General features: G+C 48.7%; 1 protein-coding gene and 2 long non-coding RNA genes across 5 annotated transcripts in view; all 3 read right to left on the reverse strand.

The window, feature by feature from the left end:
- Positions 1-844: 844 nt before the first annotated feature.
- On the reverse strand, positions 845-1,576 carry LOC135373980 (uncharacterized). Its single transcript, XR_010416695.1, has 5 exons — positions 1,509-1,576; positions 1,375-1,447; positions 1,241-1,313; positions 1,107-1,179; positions 845-1,045 (listed from the first exon to the last, which is right to left on the reverse strand). It is a non-coding gene; the product is annotated as an uncharacterized LOC135373980 (long non-coding RNA).
- Positions 1,577-2,720: 1,144 nt separating this feature from the next.
- Positions 2,721-3,720, reverse strand: LOC135373981 (uncharacterized). Of its 2 annotated transcripts, XR_010416697.1 has the most exons (8): positions 3,653-3,720; positions 3,519-3,591; positions 3,385-3,457; positions 3,251-3,323; positions 3,117-3,189; positions 2,983-3,055; positions 2,849-2,921; positions 2,721-2,787 (listed from the first exon to the last, which is right to left on the reverse strand). It is a non-coding gene; the product is annotated as an uncharacterized LOC135373981 (long non-coding RNA). The 2 variants fall into 2 exon arrangements; XR_010416696.1 differs by lacking the exon at positions 3,385-3,457.
- Positions 3,721-5,394: 1,674 nt separating this feature from the next.
- Positions 5,395-14,049, reverse strand: part of LOC135373995 (uncharacterized) — a 109,236-nt gene continuing 100,581 nt past the window's right edge. For both annotated transcript variants that reach the window (XM_064607016.1, XM_064607017.1), the window contains 7 exons: positions 7,982-8,174; positions 6,383-7,347; positions 6,123-6,189; positions 5,848-6,016; positions 5,666-5,792; positions 5,529-5,606; positions 5,395-5,467 (listed from right to left, as the gene is read on the reverse strand). In XM_064607016.1, coding sequence (XP_064463086.1) covers positions 5,672-5,792; positions 5,848-6,016; positions 6,123-6,189; positions 6,383-7,347; positions 7,982-8,174 — 1,515 coding nt within the window. In that variant the 3' untranslated portion in view covers positions 5,395-5,467; positions 5,529-5,606; positions 5,666-5,671. The remainder of the gene's footprint in view (positions 5,468-5,528; positions 5,607-5,665; positions 5,793-5,847; positions 6,017-6,122; positions 6,190-6,382; positions 7,348-7,981; positions 8,175-14,049) is intronic.

Consider the following 14,049-nt stretch of genomic DNA (forward strand, 5'->3'; position numbering starts at 1 on the left):
GATCAGTTACCATCGCCATACAGTTACATACATACAGCCACTTCGAAGTGGCATTGGGAATGGCTTATCATGTTTCGGGATTGCCTACACTGTTAAAAATTTCACCGTAAAAAAACGGGCAAATACCTGGCAGCAATGCTGCCAATTCTTGCCCGTTTTTTTTACGGTGGCCCGTATTAAATTTTGCCCGTTTTTTGTGACGGTATTTGCCAGTTTTTTTTAAACTGTCATCTGCCGTAATATTTTACGGCAAAATACTGTTCATATTTAATTTTTACTGCAGGTTGCAAGCTGTAGTAAATATGGTGCAATGCATGCTCTGTGTCACGTACTATGAATCGTGCCGAAGCGTCATCTTGAACATACGTAGTCTGCATGTGGTCATGTTAATGCATGCTGCAAGCGAGCTCGAATTAGCTAAGTGTAATACCAGAGACGTGGAGACATGTCTCTGTGCAATGTAAGTAATGAAGCAGACAGACCTACTGTGTTAAATATTTATTGAGTGCAATGATGATTATGTATGTTTTCTGGAAGCCCTGGAAAAGTCTGGATGTGAGATGCGCTTGCATTCCATTAGCACAGCATAAGAGTGGCCATGTGCCCTATGTTCGCCCAGTCGCTGATGGAACAGTTGAAAAAACTGGAAGAGAAGCAGCATGTATGTGTCATGATCCCTCGGGCAGGACAAGAGAGGCACGTACCTTCAAAAAACGCAGCATAAGAGTGGCCATGTGCCCTATGTTCGCCCAGTCGCTGATGGAACAGTGGAAAAAACTGGAAGAGAAGCAGCATGTACGCGTCATGATCCCTCGGGCAGGACAAGAGAGGCACATACCTTCAAAAAACGCAGCATAAGAGTGGCCATGTGCCCTATGTTCGCCCAGTCGCTGATGGAACAGTGGAAAAAACTGGAAGAGAAGCAGCATGTACGCGTCATGATCCCTCGGGCAGGACAAGAGAGGCACGTACCATCAAAAAACGCAGCATAAGAGTGGCCATGTGCCCTATGTTCGCCCAGTCGCTGATGGAACAGTGGAAAAAACTGGAAGAGAAGCAGCATGTACGCGTCATGATCCCTCGGGCAGGACAAGAGAGGCACGTACCATCAAAAAACGCAGCATAAGGGTGGCCATGTGCCCTATGTTCGCCCAGTCGCTGATGGAACAGTGGAAAAAACTGGAAGAGAAGCAGCATGTACGCGTCATAATCCCTCGGGCAGGACAAGAGAGGCACGTACCTTCAAAAAACGCAGCATAAGGGTGGCCATGTGCCCTATGTTCGCCCAGTCGCTGATGGAACAGTGGAAAAAACTGGAAGAGAAGCAGCATGTACGCGTCATGATCCCTCGGGCAGGACAAGAGAGGCACGTACCATCAAAAAACGCAGCATAAGGGTGGCCATGTGCCCTATGTTCGCCCAGTCGCTGATGGAACAGTGGAAAAAACTGGAAGAGAAGCAGCATGTACGCGTCATAATCCCTCGGGCAGGACAAGAGAGGCACGTACCTTCAAAAAACGCAGCATAAGAGTGGCCATGTGCCCTATGTTCGCCCAGTCGCTGATGGAACAGTGGAAAAAACTGGAAGAGAAGCAGCATGTACGCGTCATAATCCCTCGGGCAGGACAAGAGAGGCACGTACCTTCAAAAAACGCAGCATAAGAGTGGCCATGTGCCCTATGTTCGCCCAGTCGCTGATGGAACAGTGGAAAAAACTGGAAGAGAAGCAGCATGTACGCGTCATAATCCCTCGGGCAGGACAAGAGAGGCACGTACCTTCAAAAAACGCAGCATAAGAGTGGCCATGTGCCCTATGTTCGCCCAGTCGCTGATGGAACAGTGGAAAAAACTGGAAGAGAAGCAGCATGTACGCGTCATAATCCCTCGGGCAGGACAAGAGAGGCACGTACCTTCAAAAAACGCAGCATAAGAGTGGCCATGTGCCCTATGTTCGCCCAGTCGCTGATGGAACAGTGGAAAAAACTGGAAGAGAAGCAGCATGTACGCGTCATAATCCCTCGGGCAGGACAAGAGAGGCACGTACCTTCAAAAAACGCAGCATAAGAGTGGCCATGTGCCCTATGTTCGCCCAGTCGCTGATGGAACAGTGGAAAAAACTGGAAGAGAAGCAGCATGTACGCGTCATAATCCCTCGGGCAGGACAAGAGAGGCGCGTACCTTCAAAAAACGCAGCATAAGAGTGGCCATGTGCCCTATGTTCGCCCAGTCGCTGATGGAACAGTGGAAAAAACTGGAAGAGAAGCAGCATGTACGCGTCATAATCCCTCGGGCAGGACAAGAGAGGCACGTACCTTCAAAAAACGCAGCATAAGAGTGGCCATGTGCCCTATGTTCGCCCAGTCGCTGATGGAACAGTGGAAAAAACTGGAAGAGAAGCAGCATGTACGCGTCATAATCCCTCGGGCAGGACAAGAGAGGCACGTACCTTCAAAAAACGCAGCATAAGAGTGGCCATGTGCCCTATGTTCGCCCAGTCGCTGATGGAACAGTGGAAAAAACTGGAAGAGAAGCAGCATGTACGCGTCATAATCCCTCGGGCAGGACAAGAGAGGCACGTACCTTCAAAAAACGCAGCATAAGAGTGGCCATGTGCCCTATGTTCGCCCAGTCGCTGATGGAACAGTGGAAAAAACTGGAAGAGAAGCAGCATGTACGCGTCATGATCCCTCGGGCAGGACAAGAGAGGCACATACCTTCAAAAAACGCAGCATAAGAGTGGCCATGTGCCCTATGTTCGCCCAGTCGCTGATGGAACAGTGAAAAAAACTGGAAGAGAAGCAGCATGTACGCGTCATGATCCCTCGGGCAGGACAAGAGAGGCACGTACCATCAAAAAACGCAGCATAAGAGTGGCCATGTGCCCTATGTTCGCCCAGTCGCTGATGGAACAGTGGAAAAAACTGGAAGAGAAGCAGCATGTACGCGTCATGATCCCTCGGGCAGGACAAGAGAGGCACGTACCATCAAAAAACGCAGCATAAGGGTGGCCATGTGCCCTATGTTCGCCCAGTCGCTGATGGAACAGTGGAAAAAACTGGAAGAGAAGCAGCATGTACGCGTCATAATCCCTCGGGCAGGACAAGAGAGGCACGTACCTTCAAAAAACGCAGCATAAGGGTGGCCATGTGCCCTATGTTCGCCCAGTCGCTGATGGAACAGTGGAAAAAACTGGAAGAGAAGCAGCATGTACGCGTCATGATCCCTCGGGCAGGACAAGAGAGGCACGTACCATCAAAAAACGCAGCATAAGGGTGGCCATGTGCCCTATGTTCGCCCAGTCGCTGATGGAACAGTGGAAAAAACTGGAAGAGAAGCAGCATGTACGCGTCATAATCCCTCGGGCAGGACAAGAGAGGCACGTACCTTCAAAAAACGCAGCATAAGAGTGGCCATGTGCCCTATGTTCGCCCAGTCGCTGATGGAACAGTGGAAAAAACTGGAAGAGAAGCAGCATGTACGCGTCATGATCCCTCGGGCAGGACAAGAGAGGCACGTACCATCAAAAAACGCAGCATAAGGGTGGCCATGTGCCCTATGTTCGCCCAGTCGCTGATGGAACAGTGGAAAAAACTGGAAGAGAAGCAGCATGTACGCGTCATAATCCCTCGGGCAGGACAAGAGAGGCACGTACCTTCAAAAAACGCAGCATAAGAGTGGCCATGTGCCCTATGTTCGCCCAGTCGCTGATGGAACAGTGGAAAAAACTGGAAGAGAAGCAGCATGTACGCGTCATAATCCCTCGGGCAGGACAAGAGAGGCACGTACCTTCAAAAAACGCAGCATAAGAGTGGCCATGTGCCCTATGTTCGCCCAGTCGCTGATGGAACAGTGGAAAAAACTGGAAGAGAAGCAGCATGTACGCGTCATAATCCCTCGGGCAGGACAAGAGAGGCACGTACCTTCAAAAAACGCAGCATAAGAGTGGCCATGTGCCCTATGTTCGCCCAGTCGCTGATGGAACAGTGGAAAAAACTGGAAGAGAAGCAGCATGTACGCGTCATAATCCCTCGGGCAGGACAAGAGAGGCACGTACCTTCAAAAAACGCAGCATAAGAGTGGCCATGTGCCCTATGTTCGCCCAGTCGCTGATGGAACAGTGGAAAAAACTGGAAGAGAAGCAGCATGTACGCGTCATAATCCCTCGGGCAGGACAAGAGAGGCACGTACCTTCAAAAAACGCAGCATAAGAGTGGCCATGTGCCCTATGTTCGCCCAGTCGCTGATGGAACAGTGGAAAAAACTGGAAGAGAAGCAGCATGTACGCGTCATAATCCCTCGGGCAGGACAAGAGAGGCACGTACCTTCAAAAAACGCAGCATAAGAGTGGCCATGTGCCCTATGTTCGCCCAGTCGCTGATGGAACAGTGGAAAAAACTGGAAGAGAAGCAGCATGTACGCGTCATAATCCCTCGGGCAGGACAAGAGAGGCACGTACCTTCAAAAAACGCAGCATAAGAGTGGCCATGTGCCCTATGTTCGCCCAGTCGCTGATGGAACAGTGGAAAAAACTGGAAGAGAAGCAGCATGTACGCGTCATAATCCCTCGGGCAGGACAAGAGAGGCACGTACCTTCAAAAAACGCAGCATAAGAGTGGCCATGTGCCCTATGTTCGCCCAGTCGCTGATGGAACAGTGGAAAAAACTGGAAGAGAAGCAGCATGTACGCGTCATAATCCCTCGGGCAGGACAAGAGAGGCACGTACCTTCAAAAAACGCAGCATAAGAGTGGCCATGTGCCCTATGTTCGCCCAGTCGCTGATGGAACAGTGGAAAAAACTGGAAGAGAAGCAGCATGTACGCGTCATAATCCCTCGGGCAGGACAAGAGAGGCACGTACCTTCAAAAAACGCAGCATAAGAGTGGCCATGTGCCCTATGTTCGCCCAGTCGCTGATGGAACAGTGGAAAAAACTGGAAGAGAAGCAGCATGTACGCGTCATAATCCCTCGGGCAGGACAAGAGAGGCACGTACCTTCAAAAAACGCAGCATAAGAGTGGCCATGTGCCCTATGTTCGCCCAGTCGCTGATGGAACAGTGGAAAAAACTGGAAGAGAAGCAGCATGTACGCGTCATAATCCCTCGGGCAGGACAAGAGAGGCACGTACCTTCAAAAAACGCAGCATAAGAGTGGCCATGTGCCCTATGTTCGCCCAGTCGCTGATGGAACAGTGGAAAAAACTGGAAGAGAAGCAGCATGTACGCGTCATAATCCCTCGGGCAGGACAAGAGAGGCACGTACCTTCAAAAAACGCAGCATAAGAGTGGCCATGTGCCCTATGTTCGCCCAGTCGCTGATGGAACAGTGGAAAAAACTGGAAGAGAAGCAGCATGTACGCGTCATAATCCCTCGGGCAGGACAAGAGAGGCACGTACCTTCAAAAAACGCAGCATAAGAGTGGCCATGTGCCCTATGTTCGCCCAGTCGCTGATGGAACAGTGGAAAAAACTGGAAGAGAAGCAGCATGTACGCGTCATAATCCCTCGGGCAGGACAAGAGAGGCACGTACCGTGAAAAAACGCAGCAGAGTGGCTGTGACATTAGGTCAAATCAGCAATGCAACAGTCTTATGCATTTGCTTGGAAAACTGAAAATAGTACTGTTTGCAAAGAGACTGGAGGAAAACAAATAAGATGCTCATCTTACCAAGTGTTAAACATGCCACTCAAAGTGCGACAGCTTGTCGACGAGTCGCAGCACCTTTTTATTGACAGGCGTGCGCTGCCTCTTCTCTGCTCTTGAACCTCGGTCAGGGTTTATCCCGAGAAATGTCCTGCGAGGACATGAAGAGCTATACAAAAACAGCATGCATGGCTGACAATGTGCACCTTTGCAGGAACTCCAGCAATGCTTGACTTTCTTGGGCATATACAAGATTCAGCACATAGTGGAGAGCAAACCAGACGCTGATTGCCGTGATAAAGTCATCGATGAGGTCTGTGACAACAATCTTGTCTACACTCAACATGAATGAGGACGGGCACCATGCAGAATCACCTGTTATATAATAATCACCAACGGCAAAAATTGAAAGACCCGAGCAGGTCCGATGGTACCGGACTATCAATTCACATGCATGTACCAGAAAGCTCTGAAACCTCACCAATAACAATAATTCTTGGGCTTGCTGGAAGGTCAGACTGCTCCACATCACGGGCAGTACAAGGATCCTGTAATGTATTGGGAAAATATATATTATATTCGTTGATTTCTCAACGTATGGTACAAGCATGTGGTACGAATGTGAATGAAATGGTACATGTTCTCATCACTTATGGCAACAAGGTAGTAATAGGTAACAGTATGTCAGCGAGGAAGCAGGTGTCATATCTGTCATTAGCATGTGACATATATACCACTTACGCCACGAACAATGAAGACGGCACCTTCATTTTCCTCTAAGTAGTGTAACAGGAGAAGGGTCACTGCGACTGCCTGGTTTTGCAGTTCTGTGCCTGGCGCATCTTCCAGCTCCGCCAGGATTTGCGTGGCAACATCACTTTTCTCGCACTGTTGTGCAAATTTCAAAATGCTCAGTCCCTTTTCCTTGAATGACACTGGGAGCACATCCTCGACGTGTATGCCAACAAGCTCGTGAAAGTGGATGAACATGCCGTCGGGCGTGAAGAGGTACGGCCATTCCGACAGGAGTTCGGGGGTCTTGATTTTCGAATCGATCATTTTCCGTTGCAGCAAGTATGTCGCCTTCATCTCCGCTTTGATGTCATCTTTTTGACCAGTGTTCGTCACATACCAATGTTTTAGCGTTTCTTTTTTTTCTTCCAAGCACTCCTCATCAATGTTTTCAGTGGTAGAATCCTTGAAGCAACCGTACATGCGGGCCTTCTTTCGTCCACTCTTCGTCAGATCCGTCGTCTCACCAGAGCAACGGTTCTTAAAGCGTACACAGTTTTCGGTCCTAAAGACCAGCTGATTAAGAAGCGAATCGTGACCCGTCCCAACAACCGTGCCTTCAAAGGCATCTTGAAATGATGCTGGATACTGGCCCACAATTCGTCTTGCAATAATTTCGTAGTGTTTCTTGAGTGGGCGCTCACACATGGTTCTGGCTTGGTCAACTACCAGACGGACCATTTCACGACGCAGCCTGCTAGACGGGCGCTCCTTTTTCTTCACTGCGGATATTAGTTGTGGTGGCATGCTTTCCCAACAAACTTGGAAGTTTACTGGCCAGTTGGGGTCCACGTTCGAAGCTTTGCTTTCACACTGATGTTGTTGGGTGTCCGGCACTGAGGGGACTTGCAAAGGAGATGTGCAAGGTGGTGTCGTGCTAAAAGAGGAACCTGACTCAGGAACAGAGCCATCACCTGTAGATATATTTACAACACGTATGTATGAGAAACAGCCAATTACACTGGTCCCACTAAGGGAATACAAACAGAAAGGTTAATAAACTATCACGGCTACAGCATCCCTAGTCAACACAAAATATTGCAACACTGTTGCGGTAATAGTGTGCAGTGCAGTGTTGAAAGCATGTTGCCAACTGAATGAAATTAAAAATGGCAGTGATCGAAAAAGGAATGTATTTGTTAGTTTCATGTTCCGCCTCTGAATATCGTTTTGGTTGGTTCGTTCTGAATGAAATGTTGTCATGTCACGTCTGGATGCTGACACAGGGTTACATATACTGCGTTGAGAGAGCATCGCAGCAATGTTGACAAAGGAGTGTTTTACACATCACATTGAGGAAACACTGCGAACACATCGACAGTGCGGATGGACAGTTGCAATAATTTTACCATAAAATTTGTACAGTGTGGGCGGTGTTGCACCACCGTAACATAACACTGGCGATCATTTGCATTGCAGCAACATCATTTTGTTGCGCATACAATACTGCTGCAGTATTATTGCAACAAATTTTGTGGACTGGGTTCTGTAGCAGTCACCTCAAAAACTGCCTAAAATAAGAAACAAAAGCAAATGCTAAGTCTTCACCTCTCTTTACTGTGGAGAGGAATCTCCTAATCTGTATTGGTTTCAGCACCCCACGAAGGTCTGGCTCTTCTAAGAACCTCAAATCTTCCCCTGTTTGAACACCGATTTCTTTTAATTTTGCAAGAACTGTGGAGACTTCCTGATCCGAAAGTGCTGGCAGGACAGTAGAGACCTCGAGCTCAACAATGTCCATCTGCATAAGGTACAAAATTGTGCAATTATGAAAATTAGCAATTCCAGCAAATTGAAGCTCAATCTTTGAAAAGAGGACTTAGCAATGCAAATTGGCAATCGTAGGTCGAAATAAAGCCGCACGGTTACTTTAACACAAGATTCACATTTTACCAATGGCAGAAATAATATTGAACGTGCGACATATGCAGCTTAGGTTCACAAATACAATTTCCATTAAGCAAGCATGTGAAGAGACGTAGAAGGATTCTCACATCAAAATAAATCCGGGTATCTTATAAGGGCCTTCCTGACACGATGTCTTCCAGGGCAAAATCAAAACAAAATATTAACGCTGAGTACAAAGAGCTTGATCACAAGTAGCCTTCCAATTCCCTGCGCCTCATCCAAACTCCCTTTAACAGGCACTTCAAGCGTTGAATAACCACTCATTAGCCACAAAATTACTAAATAGGAATGAAGTGTTTCTGCGATATGTATCGCTTCCCACGGACGACATATGAAGGCAGCGGATAGAAATCAATGAGATTGTTCACATTCACACAGCAGTACTGTGAACATTCCTCAAGTGTGTAGATGCCCAAATGACTCTGAAAGTTTCCAACATGGCACTTCAAAACAAGGAAGACTTCAGTACCACAAAGAACGACAAAGGTGATTCTTCCAAAAGCCAAATGGTCGTCATTGGTGACTGCAACAAACAAGCCTTCAGTATACGTTGTGCCCTTGTAAGTCACCTGACTGGTAACAGTACTGTTCTGTTCATCGATGCCGCGTGACTTAATGGATGATTGGATACCGGCACAGTATGCTGAAGTCTGTATTGGCATCACGGCTTTAGTGGAGATGTCGGGCTCAAAGAATCCGTCTGAGAGGAGGTGCGCTTGGAGCATTTGGTGCCTTTGCACAAGTGTCTTACACAAGCTTTTGAAGTTCTTCAACTTACGGACGCAGTGCTTGAAATAAGAATGCTTACTCTCAAAGCGCATCGTCCACAAGTTGATGAGTGGCCCAAACTGAATCACGAGGCGAGGGTAATGAAGTAGGTAATGGTGCTTTGGCAGCAGTGGTGACGACTTGAAAAGTTCTTTCCTGTCACACAAGTACTCCTCAATTAGAACCTGGAGGTATGCTACTGTACTATTGTTTAGGCATGGTGAGCAGACAATATCTACAATCTTCCTCAAGGTCAATAATAGACACCATACAGGGTCTTCAAAATCCTGCACATAGTGGCCGATACAAAGAGGCAGCAGTCTAAGTAGGGTCCAGGTTGATGCAGCTGTTCCTGCAATCTTCTTTGCGTGTTCGGCTACTTCGTATGGTTTACTGCTTGAATCTGAAGCCATGTACTTGAAATTCGCAAGTTCATAGTTCAGCCTCGGGTAAGAAAACCACTTGCGGACCCTCACAAAATGTCTGATGTAGAGGGCCAGGTCACAGGCGACTATGCCTTCAAACAGGTCATGTCCTAAGCAAGGGGGAAGTCCTGGTTGGCAAACATGGAAGAATTCCAACTGATTAAAACAGCTGTTTGTCTTTACACCCTGTACGATTGTGTTGCTGCTCTCAGCATTGGTAACAGCAGCTTCGTAGCTCTCCGTAGTACGCAGAACTCCAAGCTCTTCTGGATGCTCCACGAAGTGAGCACGCTCAATATCACAGAAACGACAAAAATGTAATGATCTGCTGAAGCTTTCCACAAATCCTCCAATGCTGTGCTGTCCCAGGTTATCTCCAATGATACAGAAGATGCTGCCTTTGAAGCATTCGTTCCCAATGGTGATGCCATTATGTTCTAAGTCCTTGAGGTCGGCTATTAGTTTGGCAAATACTTTGTCTGCGCCAAAGTTCTTAATGAGACTTTCCCTGTAGAGTAGAGTTAGTTGCAGGTGATCGCGTGTGGAACGGAGATGCTTGAGAAAGTTAGCCAAGGTAAAATACACTCCGACGATCTTGTGTTTTTTCTTCGCTGGTCCAAGAGGATTAACCACCTCAAACGCATCTTGGTATAACATAATCTCAATTTGGCGTGACCCACTTGCAGTGTGAAAAAATGGGTGTTCTTTGTGCAACGATCCATCTGTTATATCTAAGAGCTTGTCTCCGTCACCTGCCTGAACTGGTTGCCTGACGGCATCAAGAACAGCTGGAGTAGAAAGCAGATGAAGAAGGGTTTCTTTTATGGGGATGTACTCTGCAAAGCATTGCTTGTTGTTACTGTCACGGCCAATCAAAACGGACATCCCTTCAACTGGCGAGAACTTTTCCTTCAAGTATAAAGTGCGTCACCAGTCAGCGTCACCAGACACCAGTTGCTTCAGGTCGTGTCCTTGGTTTCCGCGCTACACGTGTAGGACAATCTCTACTTCGAGGCACAAACCTGTCTCTATTAAGCCACAATGCCGATGCGGGATCACTACGACGAGCAAATTATCGCCGTTCTACGACTTTAACCAGGTTGCTTGTTAAGCAACTGTGGTGTCAGCCTCAAGCTATCGTCGCATTGGCACCAGTTCGGGTACGGCCTTCATGAAAACACGAAGGGCTCACGCTTTCGTATGCTTCAGGTCTTGTCCTTGGGTTCAGCGCTACACATGTTGTTGGATAATCTGCAGTTCGAGGCACGAACCTGTCTCTATCAAGCCACTCTGCCGATACGAGATCACTACTATATCATATCACTCATCATGATCACTCATCATAGTGAGGAGAACCTCTTATAGTACAGTCGGACGATTCGAGAACTGTATGGGAGAGCGGAATCTATCTCAGACGAAAAGATAAGGTGGCACGTGCTTTCCGACAATGCCACCATACGGGATAAGAGTTAGCTTATTTGCGGTACCACCCAAACCCTAGACCGGGGGATTCTCTTCATCCTAGTTGTCTATGGGGCAGACAGGCAGCGGAGTTCCATCCCCGCTGGCCTGCAGGTCTCAGAATACCAGCGAAACATCCGATCGAGGGAACAACCTCGCCGCACTCAGTTGAAATAAAAGGCGTCGGAACTGCCCGCATCGTACTCCAGCCGCCCCTGGACAAGCCCCCCAGGGAAAGTCACACCGACTGTGGTAAACTCCAGGAAAACGCCGACTGTGGTACACGCGGATAATGCAATACCGTCCGCGGCGGGAGCGAACATTTACTAGAGGCAAGTTACTTCTAGCTGTGCTATCTTTTCTGAGAATGCAGTGGCCTTTCTCCCGCTTGCATTCCGATTGCAAGATGACATCTGAAACATTGGACCGTGTATAGTGGTGCGCTTTCTGGGCAAGGGTGTCAGTCTGGCGGACACCGGAGCAGCTGTTTCCTTGATCAGCGACACTATCCACGATTGCTGCCGGAAGCGGAACATCTCGGTACGGACGACCCGACCCATGACTCTCCTATGGCTCGGCGCTGGTGCGGTTGTACCTGTCGCTGGCGCGGTACGCCTTACCTTCACCGTCGATGAATATCGTGTCGGACCACCCTTTGTTTACCTTCCTGGACTGGCAGGAGCAATGACCTTGGGACGTGATTTAATTATCCGGATGGGACTTGTCCTGGACTTACGTCGCGAACGCTATCCAGCATGCATGCAGCAGTACCTTCCGCTCATTGCTGGAGTGGACAACCCCTGGTAGAGATCGACGCCAGACTGGTGAGGGTACCCAAGACATCAGCCCAAGGCGAAACCGGGAACTGACTGGCAACAGCGATGCACTTTACTACCCGCGCACTCTTCTCCGTTACGGTATAATTTCGCTCTAGCGACTTCAGCGTGAGGCTTGCAAATGTCACTGGCCGAAGTTTGCCTTCGTGCTGTTATAACAAAGCCGCGCCCAATCCATAATCGCTCGCGTTTGTCTGCTCTACAAATGGGCGATTAAAACCTATCACTTCAGTCAGGGCATCCCTTTGTGCTTCCACCCATGAACCAGCGCGCACGTTTCCGCAATAAGCATATTAATGGCTGCATCACGTGGCGGTACGAATTGCCTATAAAATCGAATCATACCAAAGAAGCTCTGCAAGCTCTTCACGTCCTACGGACGGTACAGCCTTTAGTTCGTCCAGGTTCGGCCTGACCGTGCCGGATTCCACCGTAAACTCGAGCATGTCGATGCGGTTAGTCGACAACTGCCTCTTTCGAGGATTGACTGTCAGCTCAGCAGAGTGCATGCGTCCCAACACCACTTTCATTCGACGGGTAGAAAGGTATCAAAGGTGGTCCTGGAATGAACGTGAAAAAAAATACTGTCATCCATATAAGCTATGATGAAGTTGCACTTCACATCGCCGAGCACCTTGTCCATAATTTGCTGACAACTAGCCGGGGAACTGGACAGCCGGAGAGGGGAAGCCGGATGAACCAAAACAGTCTCCTATGACAGGTAAAGCCTGTCTTATCGACATCAGCAGGTGTTATCAGCATCTGGAGGATTCCTTGACTGTAGTCCAATATTGTGAACACACGGGCTGATCCCAACGTTTATACGATCGAGTCACAGAGGGAAGTGGATGGGAATCTCTCACCGTTACCTTGTTCAGACGGCAGTAGTGTGCACATAACCTTGCTGCGCCGTCCTTCTTGGGAGCGAGTACCACCGGCTACTACACGGGTACCACGGTACAGGGCTGCGCGAGGGTCTCGCAGCATCAGTCTCGATCATTTCGTTCAGCGCAGCATCGAGCAACTGGAGGTTGCTGATGCTAAGCGGCTGCGGGTTTCATCTCAAAGGCCTTGCGTCACTGGTTCCCATAGTGTTCCAAGACATCGGTCAAACCTGGCTTCCGGGACATCCGGGAAAATGGTAGCAGTTCTTATTCCAGAATTTCTCCTTGTTCCGAGGTACATGGAAGTCGTCGCAGGTCATCGCAGATTCTCGTCCAAGACAGACCACAGGTGTTTGGTACTCTGTTCCGTGATGCTCTCCAAGGAGCAGTGATGTTCCCGCATCGCGAAGTGCTCCAGCGGCTTGCTGCTTCATCGCTGTTGCCAGTCGGTTCCCGGTTTCGGCTAGCTATCATGTTCGCGCCCGGTTGGCTAGCTATCATGTTCGCACTGAATAAGTTCGACATGTATCTGGATGGTGCGAAATTTGCAACCCAGACTGACCATCCGCAGTCGCCTGGCTGGTCAGACTGAAAAATCCCGCCGGAAGACATTGGACGTTGGAGTACGCCACGACGTAACGGTACGACTTCTCGATCGAATACCGGAGGGAAGCCGCAAATGAGGTGGCAGGTGCGCTGTCTGGTGCACCTCTGCCCCTGAAGGACGTCGTTACCACGAAGGAGCTCGTAGACATAGAACTGCACCATGCGTCCAGCGGACACCTATCAGCTGTCCCAGGATGGTCTCCTGTTGAAGTACATCCCCGAGGCGGACTACGAGGTCGGACGTCGGACACTTTCGGGAAAGTAGTATCACGAAAGCTCGGATATTTCGATGACTGCGTTAGCAGGCCACAGGAGCGGCAGCCACACTAATTCTAACTTATGTCGTATCGCGACGTGCTCAGCCATGAGACAGGATGTTTTGCGCAAAAGCACGGCATCGTATTTTCTGGATGTATAGCGAACATGCATTCCTTTTTTTTTGGTTTGTGACGGTCAACTGATGATATCCTATTATGTCCGGAACGAAGACCTATTGTTTCGCGTTCGCATATATGTGTGTACCGCCTACTGAGGTAGGTAGGATAATTATTGACCTGAGGAATAATATGGATTTATGTGGTTGTGAAATAGACGTTGTGTTTGGGCTCGTTGTGGCTACAAAAAATGTGTGTGTGTGTGTGTGTGTGCGCGCTTTTGTGAAGCTGGGACTGCACTTGACAAGTAAGTGCTTTGTGTTTGCCTTTTCGTGTGACACGAATGATATATTT

This window comes from Ornithodoros turicata, unplaced genomic scaffold, assembly GCF_037126465.1.
Source record: "Ornithodoros turicata isolate Travis unplaced genomic scaffold, ASM3712646v1 Chromosome37, whole genome shotgun sequence".
Taxonomy (NCBI): domain Eukaryota; kingdom Metazoa; phylum Arthropoda; class Arachnida; order Ixodida; family Argasidae; genus Ornithodoros; species Ornithodoros turicata.